Source organism: Pleurodeles waltl, chromosome 7 (assembly GCF_031143425.1).
Source record: "Pleurodeles waltl isolate 20211129_DDA chromosome 7, aPleWal1.hap1.20221129, whole genome shotgun sequence".
Taxonomy (NCBI): domain Eukaryota; kingdom Metazoa; phylum Chordata; class Amphibia; order Caudata; family Salamandridae; genus Pleurodeles; species Pleurodeles waltl.
Genome location: NC_090446.1, coordinates 1,308,096,920 through 1,308,123,541, shown reverse-complemented (window position 1 = coordinate 1,308,123,541; position 26,622 = coordinate 1,308,096,920). Strand labels below are relative to the sequence as shown.

Sequence of the window (26,622 nt, the reverse complement as noted above, 5' to 3'; positions counted from 1 at the left end):
TTTCAAAGTGAGAAATAGTGTGCACATAGTCCAAGGGTTCCCCTTAGAGGTAAGATAGTGGCAAAAAGAGAGAATTCTAATGCTGTATTTTGTGGTAGTGTGGTCGATCAGTAGGCTTATCAGAGGGTAGTGTTAAGCATTTGTTGTACACACACAGGAAATAAATGAGGAACACACACTCAAAGACAAATTCTAGGTCACAGGTTCAAGATTTACAAACAATACTTTAAATGAAAGGTATTTCACTCAGGTATTCTATGAACTTTGAATTATCACAATAGCATGTACAGTTTTGACATAAATGGCAATAAGCTATTTTAAAAGTGGACACTGCAAAAATCAACAGTTCCTGGGGGAGGTAAGTAAATGTTAAGTTCACAGGTAAGTAAAACACTTACAGGGTTCAAAGTTGGGTCCAACCAAGGTAGCCACCGTTGGGGGTTCAAGGCAACCCCAAAGTTACCACACCAGCAGCTCAGGGCCGGTCATGTGCAGAGGTCAAATTGGTGCCCAAAACACATAGGCTTCAATGGAAATAGGGGTGCCCCGGTTCCAGTCTCCCAGCAGGTAAGTACCTGCGACTTCGGAGGGCAGACCAGGTGGGGTTTGTAGGGCACCGGGGGGGCACAAGCAGGCACAGAAAGTACACCCTCAGCGGCACGGGGCGGCTGGGTGCAGAGTGCAAACAGGCATCGGGTTTTCAATAGGAATCAATAGGGAGACCCGGGGGTCTCTTCAACGATGCAGGCAGGCACAGGGGGGGCTCCTCGGGGTAGCCACCACCTGGCCTAGGCAGAGGGTCGCCTGGGGGTCGCTCCTGCACTGGAGTTCGGTTCCTTCAGGTCCTGGGGGCTGAGGGTGCAGTGTGGTTTCCAGGCATCGGGTTCCTTGAAGCAGGCAGTCGCGGTCAGGGGGAGCCTCTGGATTCCCTCTGCAGGCATCGCTGTGGGGGATCAAGGGGGGTCAACTCTGGCCACTCACAGGCTCGCAGTCGCCGGGGAGTCCTCCCTGTAGTGTTAGTTTTCCGCAGGTCGAGCCGGGGACGTCGGGTGCAGAGTGCAAAGTCTCACGCTTCCGGCGGGAAATGTGTGGTCTTTAAAAGTTGCTTCTTTGTTTCAAAAAGTTGCAATTTCTTGAACAGGGCTGCTGTTCTCGGGAGCTTCTTGGTCCTTTAGATGCAGGGTAGTCCTCTGATGCTTCAGAGGTCGCTGGACCCTGTTGGATGCGTCGCTGTTGCAGTTTTCTTCGAAGTAGGGAGACAGGCAGGTGGGGCTTGGGCCAAATCATTTGTCGTCTCCGTCTTCACTGCAGGGCTTCAGGTCAGCAGTCCTTCTTCTTTAGCTTGCAGGAATCTATCTTCCTTGTTTCTGGGAGCCTCTAAATACTCAATTTAGGGGGGTGTTTAGGTCTGGGAGGGCAGTAGCCAATGGCTACTGGCCCGAGGGTGGATACACCCTCTTTGTGCCTCCTCCCTGTGAGGAGGGGGGCACATCCCTAATCCTATTGAGGGAATCCTCCTTCTACAAGATGGAGGATTTCTAAAAGTAAGAGTCACCTCAGCTCAGGACACCTTAGGGGCTGTGCTGACTGGGGGGTGACTCCATCTTGTTTTCCTCATTATCTCCTCCAGCCTTGCCGCAAAAAGTGGGGGCAGTGGCCGGAGGGGCGGGCATCTCCACTAGCTCGGATGCCCTGTGGCACTGTAACAAAGGGGGTGAGCCTTTGAGGCTCACCGCCAGGTATTACAGTTCCTGCAGGGGGAGGTGAGAAGCACCTCCACCCAGTACAGGCTTTGTTCCTGGCCACAGAGTGACAAAGGCACTCTCCCCATGTGTGTGGCAGGCTGTCAAAAACTAGTCAGCCCACACTGAAAGTCGGGTATGTTTTCAGGGGAAATCTCTAAGATGCCCTCTGGGTGTATTTTACAATACAATGTACACTGGCATCAGTGTGCATTTATTGTGCTGAGAAGTTTGATGCCAAACTTCCTAGTTTTCAGTGTAGCCATTATGGTGCTGTGGAGTTCGTGTATAACAGACTCCCAGACCATATATTCTTATGGCTACCCTGCACTTACAATGTCTAAGGTTTTGCTTAGACACTGTAGGGGCATAGTGCTCACGGACATATGCCCTCATCTGTGGTATAGTGCACCCTGCCTTCGGGCTGTAAGGCCTGCTAGAGGGGTGACTTACCTATGCCACAGGCAGTGTGAGGTTGGCATGGCACTCTGAAGGGAGTACCATGTCGACTTAGTCATTTTCTCCCCACCAGCACAAACAAGCTGGCAAGCAGTGTGTATGTGCTGAGTGAGGGGTCCCCAGGGTGGCATAAGACATGCTGCAGCCCTTAGAGACCTTCCCTGGCATCAGGGCCCTTGGTACCAGGGGTACCAGTTACAAGGGACTTACCTGGGTGTCAGGGTTGTGCCAATTGTGGAGACAAAGGTACAGTTTTAGGGAAAGAACACTGGTGCTGGGGCCTGGTTAGCAGGTCCCAGCACACTTTCAAATCATAACTCGGCATCAGCAAAGGCAAAAAGTCAGGGGTAACCATGCCAAAGAGGCACTTCCTTACTGGGGGCTAGATCCTTCATTTCAATCCTTTCATTGTTGAACTTAGCAGCCATGCGCCTGAATTTGTACAGTATGGGCATCTGAACTTTCCACATGACTGTACGGACACTTTATGCGATGCAGCGTTTCCTTCCACCAGATCATATATTTGCAAATGGAAGATACAGCATCTTGGGATCCCTAAACACCTATAAACCCTCCATATTTCAGCAAAAAGTAGTGGTTTCTTACTTGCTTTATTTAGCAAGGTCTGGGCTGCATTTCCAATCGTTTAACATGCACCCGTCACAATCGATGACTATAGGAAATCTAGTTCACAAATCTCTTTCCTTAGAATGCCTGTGTTTAAAAACTTCCTGGAGGTTATTATGAAAGTTTTCCTCCTACTAGATCTCCATCCCCATCTAGAGAATTAAATATTGTCCCCTCCAAGTTAATTGGTCCAGCAGTGAGCCTATTCACAAGGCCTCCTTTCAGCATTTACTTCGGAAAGCTGTTTTATTCATTAGCTAATGCCCCAGCCCGCACAGTGAGCAAGACTTAAGCATGTTATTCCAAGAACGCTTACAGTTTTTCATGAGGACAAATGTGATGAGAATACATCTGACATTTCTCCTTAAGGTGGTCTCAGATTTTCATGTCACTCAGACCACTTGCTTGCCCGCTTTTGTCGGACCCCTTCAGCAGAAAGAGACCTTCACATCTCAGACATGAATAGTTTTAAAATTCTACTCAGAAAGAACAAAATTATAAGACAATCTGATCATCTGTATACAAATTATAGTCCTGTATGTACTGGTTATCAATGACAAAACAGTTAATCTCAAGATAGTATCTTGTATATTACGGTTTTAATCTTTAGCAAGCAACTCTCTCCTTGGTAGACGTAAAGCATATTCAACTAAAGATAAAAGCTGCTGTTGCAGCTCTTTTGATAAATGCCCCTATTTACAAGATATCTAACATGGCTACACAGAGGCCTGCACATACATTTACAAGAGCTAATATCTAGAATCTGACTCCAAGGAAGAGGCCTCAGTAGATCGTCTCTCCTGCACATTATCGCAACAAACAGTAACTGGCTTTTGGATATTTTTATTTAAATAGTCTGCCAAAATTAGCAGGTTAAATGTTAAATTTGTGGCATTACAATGTGTGGATAATATTATGCTGATGATCTCCAAATAGGGTAGAATACTTCTATATCAATGGGCAGTTCAGTTAAGGTGTACAGAGTACTTATTCACCATGATGATTATTTTTTTTTAGTGCCTACCCACGCAGGAGGGGTCCAAATGATTACTATCTGTGAACTATGAGAAATTTCTCTTTTTTACATTTGAAGACCTCACTTTTGCTAATTTTGTACATCTGGTGTATTTCCTCAAATGTTACAGATAAAAAATTTATATAAACATAGCATTTAGGTAAAGTATTCAACTTAGTTAATAGCAACCACACGGCTGCAGACCTCATTCTAGTCTCCCTGTTTAAAGTCAATTCCCAAACCTGAGCATTTCTGTTCTGCGAACTGCATCCTGAAGTTCCATCAACCGTTCTTTATACTGGTTCCTCTCCATGAGCACACGTGCCATCTCAGCCCTGGTGAACCTCTTGCGCTGGGCTGCTGGCACATCTGCCTAGTCAAAAAAGCAAAGGTGTAAGCCAGAAAGGGTAATAAGATGACACTTGCAAGTTTGAATGAAAAACACTTTTGCCACACAGAGAGAATACATACATACAAACAAATTCCTTGTTATTGGCAAGGATATTACCTTTAAGGACACTACATTACTTCTAATACTCCTAGTGCACAGGCTCTCTAGTATTATAAGTATGTTGGTACAAGTGCTGCCCAGTAACAAAATGCTTAAATATCTACTTTATGAAGATGTTTGTGACCAGTATCAGTCAAACAGGCATATGTGGACATGCCCTTTCCCACAAGCAGGTGTACACCCTTACCAGTTGTTCCTTTTTTTAAATAAAGAAGTTAGAGAGTGTTCTGTTTCTTTATCGCGCCTGAGGATTAGTGCTGCTAACATGAGAATTTAGAGGCTAGGCGCAACATAGACCTTATAAGCATATTCTCTTTGAGTCTTAAAACAATGTTATTTACAAACATTAAAAAAAAAAAAAAAATTGTTACGGCAGGAAGGCCTCCAAAGTTTAATTTAAAAGCTAACATGGCCATGCTAAGGAGTGTGAGTAGGTGGAAGCAGAAGAAAGAAAAAAACTAAATGTATGGCTAATCAGAAACTTTGCAACATTAATGAGAAAGGACAGTACTAGTAATCGTATAGTTCTAAAGTTGCTTTCCCCACATTAAGGTAAACAGAATATTTCAATCAAGATGTTATCATTTAGATAATTCTCCAAATCATTCTGGTTATCCCTGAAGACACAATTTTCAAGAAGAGCTAGACACCATCACTAGTTAAATGTTTAGTTACCTTAGAAAGGTAAGTTACTTACATGCAATCCTAGTTCTTCATAATGGGCATTCTCTCCATTGTTCTTTAAAAGTACACTATCGCCACATGTGAGCGAGATTTCAGAACACAGCTCAACAAAATGTTTTCCAGAAAAGCAAATCCAATCAGTCAATATTTAGTGGGGTTTTTTGGCACGGAAACAAAGTAACTGAAACATAAAAGCCCCTTTGGCTAAAAACACCACTGTATAATATTATACAGTGAAAAATAAAAGAGAAAATTGTGTCCTAATCTTTAACAAAGCACAGATGTGAAAATGCGTTCCTGCAACTTTAAGAATTCTGGAAGGCTGCTCTATCCCATCACACCCTGCAGGAGACAACGCACTATATTTTGGAAGGCCAGCGCAGATTCCAAAAAACACCTAAATTCAAAATTGTGGCCACGGGGTTTGGGGCTTTTATGACTTCAGAGAAAATAGACATGGTGAAGAACTTGTATTACAAGTAAATAACCCTTCTTCACCATGGCATGCGCTCCAATATTCATAAATGATAGAACAGAGTACCTAGCTAACTCAACAAAAAGGACAACCAGTGCCAGAGAGTTGACACCTAAGCAACCAGATTATGAAGAGATGCCTGAGCTACTAAAGTGTGGGTTTGAATTCCTGGTCCAACAAAAATGCTGAGCAAAGCTATGGACTGGACTGATCCTTAAGTAGCAGTCATGTCAGGAATGGAACATTTCTCATCAATGCAGCTGTGGCTGTTTCGGTAGAGTAGGCTTTAGATCTACCTAGCAAATGTCTATTATATTTCACACAACTAATAACTATACAGGATATAATGCATCTAGCAGTAGTCACTACCTCATAATTTACAAAAACCTGTCTGACTTTAGGAATACCCTTAGACAATATTGTGAGGGTCTATTAACATCAGAGTAAAGGGATTCAGAAAGAAGGTTGGTAAAGAAATGATTTGGTTGGTATGGAAATCTTAAACCACTTTAGGAAGAACCCTTATTGCAATGGAAAATCGTACATGGTTCTTCAGTACAAAGAGCTGGAATCTTGCTCGATATTCTTGTGGAAGTAGGCACTAAAAAAGATACCTTCCTAGAAAGGCGCTGCAAGTCCGTCTTGTGCACTGTTTAAAAAGGGAGGTGCCATTAACTTTGAAAGAACAGGAGACTTCTTAACTGGGAGAAATACCTTTCTCAAACGTTTTATAAACACCCTCAATTACTGTTGTAGTGAAGAATATTTATGACAAGCAGTGGTGTCACCAAATACACTATTATAGGAAAACCATATACCAGATTTAGAAAGGTAAGGAGTAACCCTGTGCATGAAGACTGTGTGGAAGAGTTCTTTGCCTCTCTTAAGGTGGCCAAGCAAGTGTTGGGTAGCTTCAAGTGCAGATACTGCAAGGTCGCCGGCACCAAGTAATGCAGATCAGTGATTGAAGGCTGGGAGGTAGAATACTGTCTGACATCATGGACAGCAGATGTGGCAGATCCAAAGTCTCTTGTGAGAAAGCAGAGACAACCTATGAAAGTCTGGGTACCACCAATGCCATGGCCCATCTTGTGCCATCAAAATCTTGGAGTTGCTCTGTCTGATCTTGGGGAGGAGAGGGAGTGATGGAAAAGCGTAGAGAAGTTCTTTCGAGATAGCATTTTCTACAGAGTAGGGTACCACAAACATGCCATTTTGTGTTTTCTTCTAGTGCAATAAAGATCAATATCTGGTGTTCTCAGTCTAAGAAGATGTCATCTAACACGTCATTGTTAAAGGCCCATTCATGTTGTTCTAACAAACGGCGACTTCATTTCTGTGTACCTGGAAGATGCAATTGCTATGAGACAAATTTCCATCACCATCAACTAATTCTCGATGCTCTACGCTTACTGAAAAAAAACTCTAGCCTGATCACTTATGGGGAATAACTGCAGTGCCATATGCACCTTTCCCAACTTGCATATGTTAACATGATGGAACTTCTCTTTTGCAGATCACAAACCATGCATTGTAAGAGATTCCATGTCAGCATCTCAACCCTCGGGGTGCATCTGTCACCAGGGTCTGTGATGGAAATAGCAGATAAAACACGATTTTTCAATAAAATGGTTCTCAGACACCTCCACCTGAGGGATTGCAAGGCTCAGAGAAACTTGTATTGTTTTACCTCAGTTTCCTAACTTCTAGCCCCACTGATCCTTGAGAAACTCCAGTGGACATGTTATAGTAGTCTTATTTCTCCTACCAGAAAACTACAAGAGGCCAAAAAACCCAAGGGAGGAAGAACACTGTCTGGCTGAAGAAGCGTGCTAAGTTGAAGGCAATTCTGATATAAAGAGTGTACCATCTCTTGCGAAGGCAGCATTCTACCTAACCTTGTTTCTTGAGACACTTCCACATATTGGGTCAATTCAGTTGGTTTGCAATGTTGCCTTCTTGAAGGCAATATGAAAATCCGGATCTTGAAAGTGTTCACCTATGAACTAGGGATTGAGCAGAGGTCTCTGACTTTACTCTGACTTGATTAGCAAATCAACCAGATAATAAAGACTCATTTTCTTTGTAGAAAAGACCACTTCCATGCCTTTAGAGAATGGTCTGGAAATGGAATTTAGTCCAAAAAGCATTAGATTGGAATGGTATCACATGCGCCCACTTAGAAACTTAAGCAATTCTAATGTTTGATGTAGACTGCCTACATGGAAAAAAGTAGACTGCAGATTCAAGGCAAACATTCAGACCCCTTGTTGGAGAAGTAAGATAATTGGTCGAAGCACAAATATTCAGAATTTTGCCTTCTCAACGTTGAGATAGTGTTTCAGAAAACAGCTGGAACAAAATCCTATGTTCTACTGATGTTTTGGAACTGGTTCTATAGTATTATTTGCCAACATGCATCTTGTATTTTGAACCAGCTGATCAAGCACAGCTGGGTTCTTCCCTTTGTTGGAATTTGTGGAAGAAGAAAAAATATTTTGTACTCAATATGCACTATATTTACAGCCACAAATAATTTGTACTTTTTGGACGCACCAGGAGATAGCTGGAAATACTTCTGACTAACAGGAAACAAAATAAGGGGGCTCCATGCTGAAGGATGTTGATCCTTCCTTTTACCTCAAGAACACTTCTGATGTTTGCTGCTGCTGCTGTTTCTGCTCCTACAGTCACCTCTTCCCGAAGGGGGGGGGGACATAAATGTTGCTAGATCTTGCCAAACCATGAAAATGAACTTTCTCTATTCTAATCCTACTGACCACAGGATTGCTGCTTCACATTATTTTCTTGATTTGCTTCAGCAGCTTGAGCCCCAAAATATCCATTAACCTAAATAATCTTTTAAATGCTAGCTCTAGCATTTTCTATTTTCTTTGAGGAGTCAGAGATGTTAGACTCACCCATTCAGAGTATGTAATAGATAATGAATGGCAGATGTTAACGTTTTAAAAAGTCGGATGCATTGTTAGCCAGACTAACCAGACTGACAGAGGATACCATATGCCTTCCTTAATTATTAATTATGAGACTGCAAGAACTTGTAGTCCTGACAATCCTAACGAATGTCTGCAACACCTTCCTTTCTAAAGCATACCATTTCCAACTCTCTTTCAATGGTGGGTGGCCACAACTTCTAAAACATCTGCCAAAGGATTTCCAGTAAAGACTTTTGGACCAGAGTCTGCAGGACAACCCTTCTTCAATGGCCTTTTTCAAAACCGTGAGAAATGGTTAACAAAATTGTCTATCACTGGTTCTAAAAGTCCAGAAACCAAAGATTTATTGGGCGAACTTGAGGCTTTGTATGCAGTTTCCCCGCAGGTGTTATACTTTCAATACTCAACTTCATGAGGTCATCAATGGACAAATGTCTCGACAGAACTAATTTCTATTACACTGGTGATTGCCCCTATCAATCTGTAAAGGAGATTGTAATAAACTTTGCATAAGAATTGTGCAAAACATGACTGTGCTATCTGCTTTTCTTGTACTGGGCGATTCACTCAGTCAGCGTCTGAAATGTCTATGCTGACAGCTGTCCTCAAAGTCCACATCACTACACTACTTTTGCATGACCTTGAAGAGGACCTTTCCCTGTCTCAGAAGTACACTGCAAATAGTATTCCACTAGAAGTATTTTCAGACTGGCAGTGTTAGAGCCTGTATTTGATTGGAAGGTGTCCAGTGGTAGAAAGATAAACAACTGTCTTTAGGATAGAAACCTCAGGTGATAGTGTTGAGTATTTTGCAGCAATGTAGCTGCTGCAGGAGGCTAAGCAGTAGTTTCTTCCTCATCAGATTCAACGTCAACCACATCATCTCTCTCAGGATGTTGGAGGTGGAAGCACTCTTCTCCATATTTGATGTGCTTTCCTGAAAGAGGGTGAATCTTTGAGAGATAATAGAGGGTGAATCTTTGAGAGATGGTAATCTTTTCAATGTTGATATACATATCTCGAAGTGGACAAGTGCTTTGACAAAGACCCAGAATATCCATTCAGGACCTCTAGACATTGAGGCACATCAACACCTCAATATCAAGAATTTCAATACTGTCCAGTGTTCTGAAGAGCCTCTTGACATTGAGCACATAGACCATGAATGGGAGTGCCAGTGACCTCAAGAACCTGTCCAACTAACTCCTGAAAACTGCAGAAGTGAGAGGGGAAGGGGAATAAATTGCCCTTCTCCCCTCAGAGGCAGATGAGTTTCTGCAAATGTCACAAGTCTTGATAGAATGAGTGTCAGGAAGAGTACCAGCAAAAAAAAGAACAAAACAAAACAACAACATTCAGTGTTCAAAGACACAACTAGCATTCTATAGTGGTCTGCGATATTCCTCTTAGGTTGTAAAAAAAAAAAAAACATAACTGCTGAAAAGTCTCCATGCTGGGCATAATGAAGCAGTGTAGAGTACTGGAATTCCTTAAGTGGTAGGAGGCAATTTTCACAGCTTTGCTTAGTTAAGCATAAAGGACACAATTTCTTGCTATCTGATTTTTAGTGTAAAGTATTATGCAATGGTGTTTTCAGACAAATATGCTTTTATGTTACTTTGGATGTTTGGTTATACAAAAAAAAGTCGACTAATGTTTTTCTGTAACATATTTTGTAGATAAGTGTTCCAAAATCTCACACATGTGAAGACCTTTTATCAGTTTAAGAGAATCTCCTGGTGACATTGGCTGCTTTAAGTGAACTCAGTAAGCTGCTGCAAAGAGTAATTGCAGCACCTTTGTGATTGTTCTCTTCCCCTTTATAATACTGTTGTGTAATGTTAGACATTTGCCTTATTCACCCTTGAGAAGATGTCGCCTTTTAAGTTCTGAGTTTGTTTTAGTCTCTTTGATAGTGACTTGCTGAAAAGTGATCATGTCACTGTTGAAAGGCAGCTTTATTTTGTAGGGAATAATATGCATAGTACAAACAGTATGTAGGAATTTGGCTTTGTATATACTATCTCAAAGTAAGATATAGTGTGCATAGAGTCCAAGGGTTCTCCTTAGAGGTAAAATAGTGGCAAAATTAGATAATTCAAATGCTCTATTTTATGGCAGTGTGGTCGAGCAGTAGGCTTATCAGAGGGTAGTGTTAAGCATTTGTTGTACACACACAGGCAATTAATGAGGAACACACACTCAAAGACAACTTCAGGCCAATAGTTTTTATATAGAAAAATATATTTTCTTAATTTATTTTTATAACCACAAGTTCAGGATTTGAAGTAACTACATAAAATGCAAGGTACTCCACACAGGTAAGTTAGGAACTCTGAATTAGGGCAATAGCATACACAGTTTTAGTAAAAATGGCAATAAGCTATTTTAAAAGTTGACACAGTGCAAAAATCAACAGTTCCTGGGGGAGGTAAGTAATGGTTAGTTTGTCAGGTAAGTAAGACACTTACAAGTCTAAGTTCCTGGGCATAGGCAGCCCACCGTTGGGGGTTCAAGGCAACCCCAAAGTTACCACACCAGCAGCTCAGGGCCGGTCAGGTGCAGAGGTCAGAGAGGTGCCCAAAACACATAGGCGCCTATGAAGATCAGGGGTGCTCTGGTTCCAGCCTGCCAGCAGGTAAGTACCCGTGTCCTCAGAGGGCAGACCAGGGGGGTTTTGTAGAGCACCTGAGGGAGGGAGGGAGGGGGGGGGAGGGGGCACAAGTAGGCACACAAAATACACCCTCAGCGGCACAGGGGCAGCCGGGTGCAAAGCAGGCGTCGGGTTATGTATTAGCATCAATGGAGGGACCCGGGGGTCACTCTAGCAGTGCAGGCAGGGCACAGGGGGCTTCTCGGGCCAGCCATTAACTGGGCTAGGCAGAGGGTCGTCTGATAGTCACTCCTGCACTGAGGTTTGGTTCCCTCTGGTCCTGGGGTCTGCGGGAGCAGTGCTTGGTCCAGGTGTCGGATTCCATGTTACAGGCAGTTGCGGTCAGGGGGAGCCTCTGGATTCTCTCTGCATGCGTCACTGTGGGAGTCCAGGGGGGTCATTTCGGGATACTCACAAGGTCGCAGTCGCCTGGGAGTCCGCCCTGTAGTGTTGGTTCTCTGGAGCTCGAGCCGGGGACGTCGGGTGCAGAGGGTGAAGTCTCACGCTTCCGGCGGGAAGAGTGAGGTCTTTAAAAGTTGCAAGTAAGTTTCAAAGTTTTTGCTGTTGAGCAGAGCCGCTGCTCACAGGAGTTTCTTGGTCCTTAGGTTCAGGGCAGTCCTCTGAGGCTTCAGAGGTCGCTGGTCCCTGTCAGGACAGGCCGGTAGGGCTGGGGCCAAAGCAGTTGTCGTCTCCGTCGTCTCTTCAGGGCTTATGGGTCAGCAGTCCTCCTTCTTGGTTCAGGTTGCAGGAATCTGCTATCCGGGATTCTGGGGTGCCCCTAAATACTGAATTTAGTGGTGTGTTTAGGTCAGGAGGGAAGTAGCCAATGGCTACTATCCTGGAGGGTGGCTACACCCTCCTTGTGCCTCCACCCTGAGGGAAGGAGGGCACATCCCTAATCCTATTGGGGGAATCCTCCAAACTCAAGATGGAGGATTTCTAAAGGCAGGGGTCACCTCAGGACACCTTAGGGGCTGTCCTGACTGGTGGGTGACTCATCCTTATTATCTCCTACAGCCTTGCCGACAAAAGTGGGGGCAGTGGCAGGAGAGGCAGGCATCTCCACTAGCTGGGATGCCCTGGGGTGCTGTAACAAAAGGCATGAGCCTTTAAGGCTCTCCACCAGGTATAACAGTTCCTGCAGGGGGAGGTGAGAAGCACCTCCACCCAGTACAGGCTTTGTTCCTGGCCACAGAGTGACAAAGGCACTCTTCCCATGTGGCCATAAACTCGTCTAGTTGTGGAAGGCTGGCAGAACATGGTCAGCCCAGCACTAGGAGTCGGACTGGTATGCAGGGGGTATTTCTAAGATGCCCTCTAGGTGCATTTTACGATAAATTCCACATTGGCATCAGTGTGCATTTATTGTGCTGAGAAGTTTGATACCAAACTTCCCAGATTTCAATGTAGCCATTATGGAACTGTGGAGTTCGGGTTTGACAAACTCCCAGACCTTATACTCTTTATGGCTACCCTGCACTTACAATGTCTATGGTTTTGCTTAGACACTGTAGGGGCATAGTGCTCATGCACATATGCCCTCACCTGTGGTATAGTGCAGGGTTCTGCAAAGTCGGTGTGATGCTATTAATTGTGTTTGACCAATGACTTTGTGTTTCACCACTGCGCATATTAGTTGCTCAATGTTCACCAGTAGCACATTACATGTTGTGTTCAGTTTAGCTGCCTATTGGCTTTGACATGACAATAGACATTACATTTGGTATTTAGGTTAGCTGCCTATTGGCTTTAACGTGGGTATAGACATTGCAGATGAGCTGTGTTTTTCCACACGGTAGACCAAGCTGTGTTTTTCACACCAGACCTTAGCTGATAAGAGCACGTAGATTTTGTGTTTAGCTCTCAATCCAGTCGAACGAGTGAGGCTCAGAGAATTGGCCACTCTCCAGGTTTCTTTGGTTCTCACACCGAGTATGCTTTTAAGGATGACTCTGGACTACAGCAGAGTTAGATTGAATCTGCTTTGACTTCAGACAGGAACGGAGACGTCAGTTGCCTGTCTTCCGTTTGGGTAGAAAATCTTTCTCGCAGTTGAACGGAGCCAGCAACTTGAAGCCCCAGAAAGATGAAGCTGCGTATATGCCCTACAGTGATGCAATTTTGACTTTTATGCTTTGCTTTGAAGTTATGCTAGAATATAATCACATGTATTTGCTGTGTACATTGCAACTGAGAAGTACTTTGATATATTTTGCTTTCATTGCTGCGACTACCTTTGAACGTGTGCTTCCAACCTAGTAATTTTGTCTCTCAGGAACCTCGTGGTGAAGTAATAATAACAATAAATGTCTTCTTTAAACTCAGAAGTGCATTCATTTATGAGATAAGAGCAGGAAAGCATAACAGTCGGTCCTGGAGAGCCGGGTCCATTCCAGATTTTATAGCATATCCACATTTAGAAAAAAGATGTTTCAGAAGTCTACATGTTTCTAAATGTGGGTATGCAAAAAATCTGGCATGGACCCGGCTCTCCAGGACCGACTTTGCAGAACCCTGGTATAGTGCACCCTGCCTTAGGGCTGTGAGGCCTGCTAGAGGGGTGACTTACCTATGCCATAGGCAGTGTGAGGTTGGCATGGCACTCTGAGGAGAGTGCCATGTCGACTTAGTCATTTTCTCCCCCCACCAGCACACACAAGCTGTGAGGCAGTGTGCATGTGCTGAGTGGGGGGTCCCCAGGGTGGCATAAGACATGCTGCAGCACTTAGATAAGTCCCTTGTAAATGGTACCCCTGGTACAAAGGGCCCTGATGCCAGGGAAGGTCTCTGAGTGCCAGGTCTGACCAAGTGTGGAAGCAAAGGTACAGTTAAGGGAAAGAACACTGGTGCTAGGGCCTGGTTAGCAGGGTCCCAACACACTTTCAATCATAACTGGCATCTGCAAAAGGCAAAAAGTCAGGGGGTAACCATGCCAAGGAGGCATTTCCTTACATAGTACAAACAGTTGTGTGGCGGTATCACAGCCAACAAGCTGGTAGTGTTTACCACCACATTATATGTGTGGCACATCTCCACTCATACCGTCATCACAGTATGAACCACAGGGCCAGAGATGTACATCTCCAACCCGGCAGTCCACAGCAGACCACTGGAAACATTATGAGCCGGCCTACGGGCATGGTTTCCACAGCGGTAGCACCGCCACGAAAACCATGGAGGCAGGGCTACCATTCCTTCCTTCCCTGTCACCAGTAATCAGCTCTCCACCCGACAGCAAGCACCTGATCCCCTAACCCCCCTACTTTCACAACGCCCTCCCCGCATACACGCACATATATACCCACATGCACCATGCATACATCCATTCACTGACATTTCCATACACCCATTCACTAACACTCATTCATATACGCATTTACTTGCAATCATCCATACACACATTCAATCACACATACTCACACGCATACACATACATCCAAACATGCATACTTACACGCATACACACTGACATTCATACACGCACTCACAAGCATACGACCCACGCATACACCACAAAACTCAGTCGCATTAACACAAGCACACACATTAAGACACACACGCAGACACCACACACTCACACACAGCACCTCCCACCCTCCTCCCCTGTCGGACGCCCGACTTACCTTGTTCAGCGAGGAGGTCGGCCAGCAGTGAACAGGGACGCTCCCACCGCAAGCAATGCCCCGCCAGCAGGACACCGCCAGGCCGTATTAATGGTCTTAATACGGCTGGCGGTGTCCTACTGGCGGGCAGTGCAGGTGATAACACCGCCAGGCACCACCGCCCGCCAGCATGGCTGCAGCGGATATCCACCCTAAATGTGGTGGAAATCAGTCAGTAACCATATTATGGGGGGGGCGGAAGACCGCCAGCACTGGCGATCTTCTTATGCCCGTGGGTTGGCAGTCTCGGTTAGAGACTGCCAATGTCATAATGAGTGCCATTTTGTCTATGCGCATGTTTTGGCATCTGCATCGAAATGGGCTTCCCTTCTTGATGCCCATCCATTTAGATGTCTCACTAATCTTTATCGGAACCAATGTCTTTCCTGAAAACAGAAAAATGCAAGTGCATACAAATACTAAGATTTGGAAAGGATGAACCTACCTCTTTTGAATGGGACTTTGAATTTATTTATTGAAATTAAGAAAGGATTTTTTAGGTACCTCGAGGAATTTTGTTATAATGCTCTTGCTGTCTTTTCTCAAATATAGTGAATTCCTACTTTCGGCTAACTATTTTTGAATAGACCGAGAAATCGAAGTATAAACACATTTTCAGATTAATCTTGCTCCAAAATCCTAAGGTGAGTTTCACCATCTTTCAATATCTATTGTCAATTCATTGCTCCTTCTGACCATTTGAGATATTCAAAATGTTTTTTCTAATGGCTACTACAAGCCGTTCAAAGGCTTCGCAAGAGCAGACAACCCGTTTAGTCTCATTATGTAGAGAGATTTTCTAGACAATAAATCAGAGACACTCAATTTAGAAACTACTACTCTCCATGCCAAAAATCACACATTGCTTCTTCAATTGGAAGAAGCAAAAGTACCAATAATTCTAATAATTACCTCTGTCTCTTCCCGGTTCAGTTTCTTGACCTCCTCCAATTCTTCACTCATTCTAAAAGTGAAAATAGAAAAACTTTATGCATTGAATGGTTATAACATTTAAATGGCTAACACCTGCAGCACTGAATTTTTTTAAGCATGGCCATGGAAAAAGATATTCTTGTCAGCATTGGATTTGCACAGAACTCTGAATATGTCAGATATCATTCTCCTCTTTTATGTATGCCCGCTCCTTTTACAAAACATTAGTGAGTAACCCACTGCTAGTATGCTTACCGTCCAAATTACATCTCTCAAAAATAGTAAGTAGTATTTTACACCAAGGTTTTTATAGGTGCAAATAGTACAGGTCTCTAAGCCTTCATCAGTACAAGAGCTCAAGTCTTCAAGCAAAGACTTCATAATCTTGAACACTGCGCAGAAATCTGTTAAAAAGGAGTGGGCCCCTATATAGAAAAGGAGGATATTCTCTATGAAAATTAGTAAAATCTTGGGTAGTCAAGAAAAGGTTACGGGCTAAACAAAGCAATTAGGAGACACTTGGGTGGAATGGCTTTTTCACAGTAGGTCTGGCTTGTGAGATTAATTTGAAAACTAGTATTACAGGCATGGAAAATCGTCTTCTCCTACATTGGAAACAAACCTATATGAACATCTGTGGTATCTGATCAAAAAAGACATGAGAACAAGTTACTTACCTTTTTTAACGCCTTATCTGGTAGAGACTATATCCAGCTGCAGATTCCTTACCTTTGAATTCTCGAAAGGCGTCAGACAGGATCCTGAAGATTTTCGTGAGCAGTACCACTACCTGCTGGTAGGTGGCATCGATCGGCTCCGCACCCATTGTCCATGTTCGATATGACATTGCGGGTCCCATATAGGCGTCATCCATGCGCACCAACGCCAGTTTCTTTTCACAACTTTTCACGCCAGAAGTTCATGGCCATGAAGAACACTGGCTACTGATGTGTCAAAACCAAGGCCCTGAAATTGGAATCCCTGTCCCAAGAAATCGTTTTGCAGAGCGGGTAGGATGGGTGGGTCAGTAAGGAATCTGCACCTAGATCTAGTCTCTACCAGATAAGGCATTACAGAAGGAAAGTAACTTGTCCATCTGATAGCGTATTCTAGTTGCAGAATCCTTACCTTTGAATAGATACCCAAGCAATACAAGTCCTGGAGGCGGGCCTGTGAACCAAGTTCAAACAAGTAAGTCCTGTAGGACCAATCAGGTGAAGTGTCCATCCCTACTGACCTGACTGTACAGGCAGTAGTGTTTGGTAAACGTATGCAGAAATACCCACATGGCTGTTTGGCAGATGTCCAGGACTGGAACTCCGTGTGCTAACACAGTGGTCTGAGCTTTAGCTCTGTAGAATGAGCGTTCAAACCCTCAGGAGGGTTGCTTTTTGTCCAGTGCATAGCAAATCTTGTACGACCCATCTACAGTAGGTGCGCTTATGCACTGCCTGACGTTTCTTCGCAACCACATGCGCTACAAAGAGTTGGTCATCCACCTGGAACTCTTTTGTACGATCAAAGTAGACTGCCAACCCCCTTTCTGGGTCCAGGCAGTGGAGTCACTCCTCTTCCTTAGAAGGATGTGCAGGTGCATAAAAAGTAGGCAAGGTTATGGTTTGACATACACGAAAGGTTGTGATCACTTTTGAGAGAAAAGAGGCCCTAATGTGAAGCACCACTTTGTCAGGATAGATAGAAAAGTAGGGCGGCTTAAATGACAATGCCTGCAGCTCACTCCTTCTGCGGGCAGATGTAATTGCCACAAGGAAGGCTGTTTTTAAGAAGAGAAGCCTGAGAGGACACTTGTGGAGAGCTCGAAAGGAGAGCACATCAGAACTGTCTGAACTAAATTCTGATCCCACTGAGGCAAAATGAATGGGGATGAAGGAAAAAGATGTGTAAGACCTTTGAAGAACCTTTGTACAATAGGAGGCATAAACAAGGAAGGTTGCAAGCAACCGCAAAAAAGCAGAAACAGGCACATATACCTTAAGAGTGCCCAGAGCCTGCTGGGCAGGGGAAAGGATGAACAGGGCCTCAGAGAGAGGGGCAGTAAAGGGGTCAACAGAATTCACTGCACCATACCAAAAATCTCTTCCGGCAGGCATATACCATTTTGGTGGAGAGACATCTGGCTGCCAAGATTAAGTCACAGACTTCAGCAGGAAGTTCAAAGGCTGTCAATTGCTTCCCGTCAATCTCCACGCAAGAAGGCGGAGAGTGGATAGGTTCAGGTGAAGAATCCTCCCTTGCTGCTGTGACAGAAGGTCCTCCCGAAGGGGCAGTCTAATCAGAGGATCGATGGACATGCTAAGCAGCTTGGGGGACAAACCCAGTCCGGAGCCACCAGTATCCCTTAGACCAGATCATTCTTGAACTTCTTGTGAACTCTGGGCAGAAGTGGTAAGGGCGACAACAACAGAAAACATATGGGGAGACAGTCATAGGACAAAACGCTCACAGTGAATCATCAAATCAGGAATGAACAAAGAATAAAGCACGGTGCTCCTGGCAAGAGGCTCTTCCTCACTCCTCTAGTGTTTCCAAAGGAAACCAAATATTGATAAGCAGGTGTCAGGGCACTCATGAATAAAAAGCTTCTTAAATTCCAAACTTATTGTTCCATGGAAATGGCATCAAGATATCAGTCAAACCGGGATTCGTGGAAAAAATAACACAATTTTAATCTTGAGATAGGAAGTTCAGCAAAGCTATAACAGTCGTCCTTGAACCCAAATCCTTATTACAACAACATCCTAAAGTGGTAAGGGCAAAAAGGCGTACAGGAGTCCTGAACTCCACTTGAGACAAAAAGTGTCTCAGAGTGATTGCTTCCTTGGAAACTCCAACGCACAAAACTGCTGACATTGGGCATTCTTTGCTGTGGCGTACAACTGGGGAGAATTCAAAGGTAAGGGATAGGCAGATAAATGTCTATCAGATAAATGTGGCAGCATGCCTTGTAACAATACACCAGGTTGCTACATTTAACACAACCAAAAGTTTCTTGATCTCAGAGAGTCAGGGCTTGACAGCAAAGCTCTTGTCAAGAACTGACCTACATTTATGGCTCATGATGTTGAAGGAAAAGTTACTGACTTTGCAATCCTAGTTCTCTGTCATGACTATTTTCTACATCAATTAACTTACATTTGACTGACAACACCAGTGTTTTTACTTTTTAGAAAACTGAAAAACAAAAGGGAAAACAGACTCCAATAAGCTATAAGCACAAAGCCTGCCAGTTTATGAATTCCACTAAACCCCATCCCACCGTGCAGTGCAAAGTCAGTGAGGTAATTGGTTTTTAGAGGAGATTGAGTTGAAGGATCCACCACACATTTGGGAGACTGGGAAGCAAGAGGGCTGATTTTAGACTGAGATAAAATAACTAGGGCAGAAAACAGATTTCCATCTGTCATGGCTCTGGCTCTGAAATACATACACAGTAGCACGGGGTAGAAAGCTAATGTATGCCGTGACCGAGGGTAGGAATCAGAATGCACAGGCACAAGTTTAACCTCTCACCTAGGAAAATAAGTTACGCAAAAAGGCAAGACCATTAGCGCATTCTAATTGGATTCTGAATCAATAGAACAGAGCTTGGCAAAGATATGAATTAATCTCCAGATTTCTGCTTGCAAATGTCTGGTAGAGATATCACTAATGACGGCAGTTGTAGCTGCCTCCACCCATATCCCTCTCTTCTTTCTAAATCCTGCTTCCTCTCCTCAAAGTGCAGTAGACATTGAGCTTAGCTGGTAAGGGTACTTAACTGATAATGCATCAGCCTATCCATTTAACTGACGATTGTTTAGTGGATGCCATGCTAGCAGGGCTTCTGGAAGTATAACATTTTGCAGCTACAATGTTGTTCTGTATGGAACTGCTGCGTAGTCGGCAGATTTTAACAAAAAAATAATTTCTAGCTTAGACAGCACAACAGTTTAAGAATAACTGTTTGGTCTGCCTAGGGTCTTTTGTAATTTCTAAATAACGCAGTGCACTTTTCACATGCTGAGTATGAAGAGATGTATCTGCTGCATAGGTGGCTCTGGAAAGACAGTAGTAAAAGAAATACATTTTTTACTGTGGAACTCCCAAAATAACTGAATTTGTGGATTTGTAAGCCATTTGGCTGAGGTAATTGCCACAAAGAAAGCTAGCTTTCTTGACAAATGTTGTTGATTTACTTAACACATGAACTCATTATAAGAGCCTGTTTATTTAGAAAGTGCAGACTTGAGCTGCCTGGGAGGAGATAGGCAACTTCCCTGGGTAAAAGACTTTCTTCAGACCTCCCGGAAATCTTTAGTCACAGGAAAGGTGAAAAAAACTCCTGTCAGAAACTTTACTATGAATAGTGATGAAATTAATGTCAGAGTTTAATAAACCATAACTCAGCACAAACTTAATCCAAAAGGTAGAATGGTGGAAGACCTCCTTAAACAACTATAATAACTGTAGGAATCTTCGTCACTTCATCAGTCAAATCCTTTATTAATCAAGAGTAGTTTATTGTTCCATTTGCAAATGTCTATAAAAATCCAGCCATGATAGAAAACAATGCCATAGCCAACACGTTTCATCCCTCAGGACTTCTTCAGGGCTGGACAGGGTGATCCTTGAATACCTTTTGCAGGAGGCACAGGCACCCACGCAGGCCGCCTCGCCCGCACAGGCAGACCCCGAAGACAGCCATGGTGCAGGGCTGAGCAGTCAGAGCCAAGGAAGAGATGCGAGTGCAGGTAGCAGCGCTCAGAGCACACGGCGAGCCAGAAGGTGACTGGAGGAGCCTGCACTCAGGGCCTGCAGGTGTGCCGAGGAGATGGGCAACTTCCCTGGGTAAAAGACTTTCTTCAGACCTCCCAGAAATCTTTAGTGACAGGAAAGGTGAACACAATTCCTGTGTCAGAAACTTTACTATGAATAGTGATTAAATGAATGTCAGAGTTTGCAAATATAATATTTTCTTGCCACATACTGAGGACTGTCTGCTTCTGGAGGCACCATATGCTTAATCTCTTCTCCCTGAAGGTATATGACTCATGAGAGAAAGGTAATTTAGATTTTTCCATATGTTCATTCAATCATCTGGCAACGTCAGGTGGCCATACTGTAGATACTCAAAAGCCAGGTTGTGAAGCTCAGCAACTGAAGGCTGCAGTGGAAGACCTTGCCATAAATCACTGGAAAAAGGTCTGGCCTACTCAGACAATTTTTGAGAGCTTGAAACAACACATATAGAAGGTCAACTACAGTTCCGACTTGTCCAGGCTGATTGGGTCATAGGTAGGCTCCATCACATCACATTAGAACTCACCTTGGAGATCGAGGTAATCAGAGTAAAAGTGTAGTTGTAGGTTTGACAGTGTGTCAAAATAGCATTCCTTACAGATATGGGCACCAACAGCCAGGTCACAAAAGTGTCATCTGGAGTTTCTTCTTGTGGCGAACAGGTCAATAAGTGGTCTATCACAGGCATGAACGATGTATTGTAGGAAGTGGTATATAGCACTCACTCCTGTTCTTCTAAGAAGTGCCTTTTGAGTTCATCTGCTTTCCCATCTTTAAGTCCAGCAAGGTGAACCGTTATCGGCAAAATTTTTCCCTTTACATCCCACTGCCAAAATGAGTGTGGTTCTTGACAGAAATCTGCATCCGATTCCTTCCTTGATTGTTTAGATAAATGCATTGTTGTTTTACTGACTCCAGCAGGTTAGATGAGAAGAGCCAAGGGAAGGTAAACCAAGAATCTTTTGCTGAACCTTTGGAGTGAAGAAGGGAAGCCTAAGCCAAGTCCAGCATCTAATGGAAAAATCACAGCACACGACACAGGTAGTCTTATAGGCACTGTCCATGACAGCACTGATTATTCGGAAGTCACCACCCCTAATTTGGATCACCTTGAACTTCTCTCTACTGCTTAAAGTTAAACAATCAATTTAGCAAAGGAGGGTAAGCTAGATGCATTTTAGCATTTTCATGCTCCAAAATCTGCAAATAATAAAGGGGAAGATTATCCGGAAAGACGATGTTTCAGAATCTGGTTTGACTGTATTTTTCCTTTTGGAGATGTTCCACTGGTTTCACAGATGCCTACGTCAGGAAAGCATGCATCATGAGTTACATCCCAGAGAAACTGGCCTGTGATTATTAATCTTATTAACCATTACCAGGATCGTGGCAGGGTGGGGACTAGGGAGGAGAGGGTGAGGGTGGGTCAGATTTAAGCCAGGGCAGACATATTGATTTACAGAACAGGCCTTGAGAATATTGCAGGTGGAATGGATAATGGAGCCAGAACTAGAGTCAGGAGGCTAAGCATCGATAAAAGTAATGCTATACCTTGCATAGTTGAGCCATCTTGATCCCTGGATTGCTGTTATTCATTCTCACCAAGACAAGGGCTGGAGCTCTTCAGCAAGTGGTTGGTTGATGCTCCAGTAAAAGCGGGACCGACCATTTCACTGGGAGCCGACACCCAGCCTCTCACTGTTTCAGGGTTTACAGGGTTTCCCTGCATTCACTATGAAGCTCTTAATGTCAAATCAATAGTCTCTGAAACACCTGACATTGATCAACAATCCCTGGATGTTCAGAGGTTGACAGGGATCTTTGGTGACATGAAGGCTATCCCCCAGGGTCATGCCCAGGTGGTGTATTGTTGATGGTGGATGGCAGGCGTGGTCACCTTGTTCTGTAGGAGTTTGGAGCTGGTGAACCATGAAAGGAAGTGCCAACTTACACTGTTGGAGCCTTCTCATTGTTTAGCACTCTCCCTGATTTTCCCTGACCCTATATGAGGTCTCTAGGCAGATTTTTCACATCCTACAAGAGTAAGAAGCCAGAAGATAGAGGACAAAAATAATATGGTAATCTTTACAGGACGTCCTGCCACCACATGATGGGCACCTGTCAAAGAGAGCCAACACTGTTTCAAGGGAAGGGGTAAAGAGATAAGCACATCAGAAAACAGCATGGAAAATGTGGGGGAAAAAATATGAACCAATGGTGTGTGAAGTTAAACTTAAAAAGGTTCCTAAGAGCTGAAAAAAATTGACTGCCTCACCGTCTCTAGCCAGTATGATGGGAAGGCTGGCAGGCTCTAAACTTGTAACGCTGTAGGTTGAGACTGGCACTATGTACATACAACCCAACAGAGCCTACAATTTCCAATTACCAATTTATATTAGAAAAATAAATGTAACAGCAGTGGTGTTTTTCAGCCAGATACGTGGTGGCTTTAACTGGACTGACTAGCTATATTTTTTTTAAACGTAAAAGATTTAAAAATATTGTGCCTTATAAGCATCTTTTTGTTTATTAAATATCACTTTAAATTAGTTCTGAGAATCCTGCCAGTGCCAGGAGAGACTTTACGGATTATGGATATCCTCGAGAACTGACAATCAGCTCACCAAGGGTTATGTATTCTGGGTTTTAAGATATTTACACATGCCAAGCATTCAGTTACTAAAGGTTTCAATGAAATATACAATGTGGAGCTATCACCACACACGAGGATACATGAGGAACATCAAGACCATGTTAAGGTCCCACTGTAGCATTACAAATGTGTATTTTTTTTTGGGGGGGGTGGGGGCAGAGATGTGCATCACACTTCTAATAAACCACATATAAACAAGAATGGCTGATTGAGCAAAGGCAAAAGGACTAAAAAGGTTGACAGACTTTCATAGTGCCTACTGCAAGGCCTTGCTTAGCCAAAGACAAAACAAACAATAATACATTTGACAGTTTGGCTACAAGGGGTCTGTCTTGTGGACTCCACACCAGGACACAAATTTATATCAGCGCCCAGCATAAATGGACTACATAGATGGACACCCACCAGCAAGGATGGCACCCACAACCCCAGGAGGCAGATTGAATGCAGTCAACGCAGATGCACAATATCCATTCTGGAGATAATCGTTGCACAGGTTCAAGTGTAGAACCCTGGCCTGCTGTTGAGACAGATGATCTCCCCAAAGTGGTTGCCTTATTGGGGGACATATGTTCATGGGCAGAAGTTCCGGACATCACATACTCCTTTCCCAATCCACAGCCACAAGGATGACTTGGGCCCAGTCGTTCCTGGTCTTCTTCAGAACTCGGGGTAGTAGAGGCAGCGATAGAAAGGTGGACAAGAGCCCAATGTTTCTCTCCAGCTGGACTGCATCTTAATGAGAGTTTTTCAAGGAAACTCCAGCGTACAGAAATTTCAACACCACATGTTCTCAATGGTGGATAAAAGATCTAGGCAGGACACGCCCCACTTTTAGAATATGCCTTATGCAACCCAGAATGTAGATACCACTTGTAATCTGCCATACACCGCTAGCTGAGGTTGTCTGCCCTGGCACTTAAATATTCCGCCAGGTAGTTTACATTTGGGGAAATCCATTGATGCTCCATCCAACTCCAAAGGTGCAGAGCCACTTGGCACAGGAACTCACTCAGTCCTGTTTGTTGCCATACCACATAGCAGTGGTATTATCTGTGAAAACCTACACCAGCCTCCCCTTGATGGGCAGTAGGAAGCCATTCAGTGCCAGATGAATTCCCCACATCTCCAACATACTGATATGGAACCAGGTTTCTGCCAAAGATGAGTCCTCTGATCTCCACCTCTCCCAGAGGGCCCTCATCCAGCAGTGACACATCAGTCACTGAATCAGAAAGGCATAGGGTTCTACTGCTGGTCCGACTGCAGTTAAGCAGCCACCACTGCTGACATGCATGCACTCTCTTCCGAAACTTGGATGGCATATGACAGGCTTCCTTGGTGCTGGGCCCACAAGGAGTTCAGAATCCACTGCGCAGTTCGCATATGCCACATGACATAGTCAACAACCAGGACACAAAAGGCTAAGAGGTACAGAAGCGTTAGACCTGCTCTCACTGAGATCCATAACAGGGTCTGAAACAACAGGATCATAGCTCAAAGGCCCTGAAGGGCACCATATCCAAGACACTCCCCTATGAAGGGAAGTCTTTGAAAAGTAGTGAGGTGTGACTTCAGCTAGTTGATCAAGACCCCAATGATGTCAAGATGTTCGCCAGTGACTAGAGGTCATCTCTGACTGACTGTGGCGAGTCTGCCTTCGACAGCCTGTAGTTAAGGTAGGGGAAAACGGATATCCCCAACCTCCTGAAATGGGCGGCGACCTTCAAAATCATTTTCATGAACACCCGATGAGCAATAGTGAGGACAAAGAGAAGCGTACCAAACTCCAAATAGTCTTGGCCAACTTTGAACTGCAGGTAACGTTTGTGGGACTGCAGAACAGGTATACAAAATTACACATACTGCTGGTCTGAAGCCACCATCTAGCCTCCCAGATCCAGGGCAGACAGAATCTGAGCTTGCATAAGCATTACAAACTTTTACTTTCGCAGGAAGGCACTCAAAGGGCAAAAATCTAGGATGATCCTAAACCTTCAATTATTTTTTGACACAAGAAATTAGAGAAAGGAAAGGCTTGCAACTATTGCATGAGAATGGACATCTAGTCCTTTAAGAGCCACTCTGATATGAGCCATGGGGCAGAAAGAAACAGTAGGGCACAGCCATGCTGGACAATACAGAGGACCCATTTATCAGATGTAATGAATCGCCATCCTGGGAGAAAGTATTGTATCCTGCCTCCCACAGCGTGGCTATGCACCACTAAGGGTAATCTAAAGCAGTTTGGGAGCTGCTGCTGCAGGGGAGGAGTAGTGGGAGGACCCGTTCCTTTGGGGACCGGCACATTGCCTGCTAGATAGTCGTCCCAGGCCAAGAAGGGGCCGGAGTGACTGTAGTGGGGCTGAGGAGAATAACAATGCCTGTATGCCAACCCCTTGGAGTTGCTTTGGAAGACCCAAAACTGGTGAGGAAACAATCTTGAAGGGGATGAAAGGCCCAGGAAGGGTGGAGAAACCAAACTTCTAAAGTCTTCTACGGTTGGATGAGTTTTGTCGCCAAATAGGCATATCCATAAGGGGTGCCTGTACATCACTGTAAAATCTGTACATTGCATCCAACCATGGTGACGAACCAACTGTTGCTGACCACTCGCCTGAGATAATGTGTAGTATCCAGGCAACACAAATCATGTATTTGGCAACATCTTGACCACCGTGAATAGTTTGAGCAAAGGATGTCCTAAATTCTTCCAGGACAGCCAACAAGATCTTGCTGACCATGTCCTAGAGGTAATGTATGTAGCAGTCTAGCTGGGAAGCAGCACTGCATTTACTGACATCAAGGCTAGGATAGACAGATAGCTCAACAGAACTTTTGTTTTCTAAAAGCCTTTCCCGAGGGTGAGGTGTAGGGTGGATTCTGGAGTGGCTGTAGGAATGAGTTGGGGGTTCACCTTGTTGGTGAAAGCCTGCATCATCAGGATCACCGGAGTAGTAGACTGCATAAGGAAATCAGGGTTTCCCAGCGCTAGACTGTGGTCCATCTGCCTATTTACTAGGATGCAAGTCAAGCCTTAGACCAAGAGCTCATCAAGGTGTCAGTCAAGGCTTCAGGGAATGGGAGCAAGGGTTCAGATCAATCAGACTCAGGCTGCAAAACTTCAAAAGAAGGCATCTGTAGGTCCAGGACCTCAGCAGCACGTCAAATCAACACAGCTAAGGAAGCACTCTTTTCCACTGTGGATCCAAGAGGCCAAATTAACCCTGTATCAGGGGACGGATAGAGCCCACTGGTCTCCTGTAAGTTCATGCAGAAACTTTTATCATCATATTGAGGGGGTAAACCCAACCCCATCCCTGCAATCATCATCTCCAGGTGGGGGCAAGTTCTGGTCAGAATCAGAGGCAAAGAGACAATGAAACAGCTGAGTATGCCTCTGTAATAATGGAGGCATGGGATCAGACTCAGGCGGTAAGGAGACTGGGCG

General features: G+C 44.2%; 1 protein-coding gene across 2 annotated transcripts in view; it reads right to left on the bottom strand.

Moving 5' to 3' along the window:
* Positions 1 to 26,622, bottom strand: part of LOC138246226 (C-Jun-amino-terminal kinase-interacting protein 4-like) — a 545,850-nt gene that overhangs the window by 257,770 nt on the left and 261,458 nt on the right. For both annotated transcript variants that reach the window (XM_069200626.1, XM_069200625.1), the window contains exons 12-13: positions 15,698 to 15,749; positions 4,086 to 4,216 (exon numbers count right to left, since the gene is read on the bottom strand). In XM_069200626.1, coding sequence (XP_069056727.1) covers positions 4,086 to 4,216; positions 15,698 to 15,749 — 183 coding nt within the window. The remainder of the gene's footprint in view (positions 1 to 4,085; positions 4,217 to 15,697; positions 15,750 to 26,622) is intronic.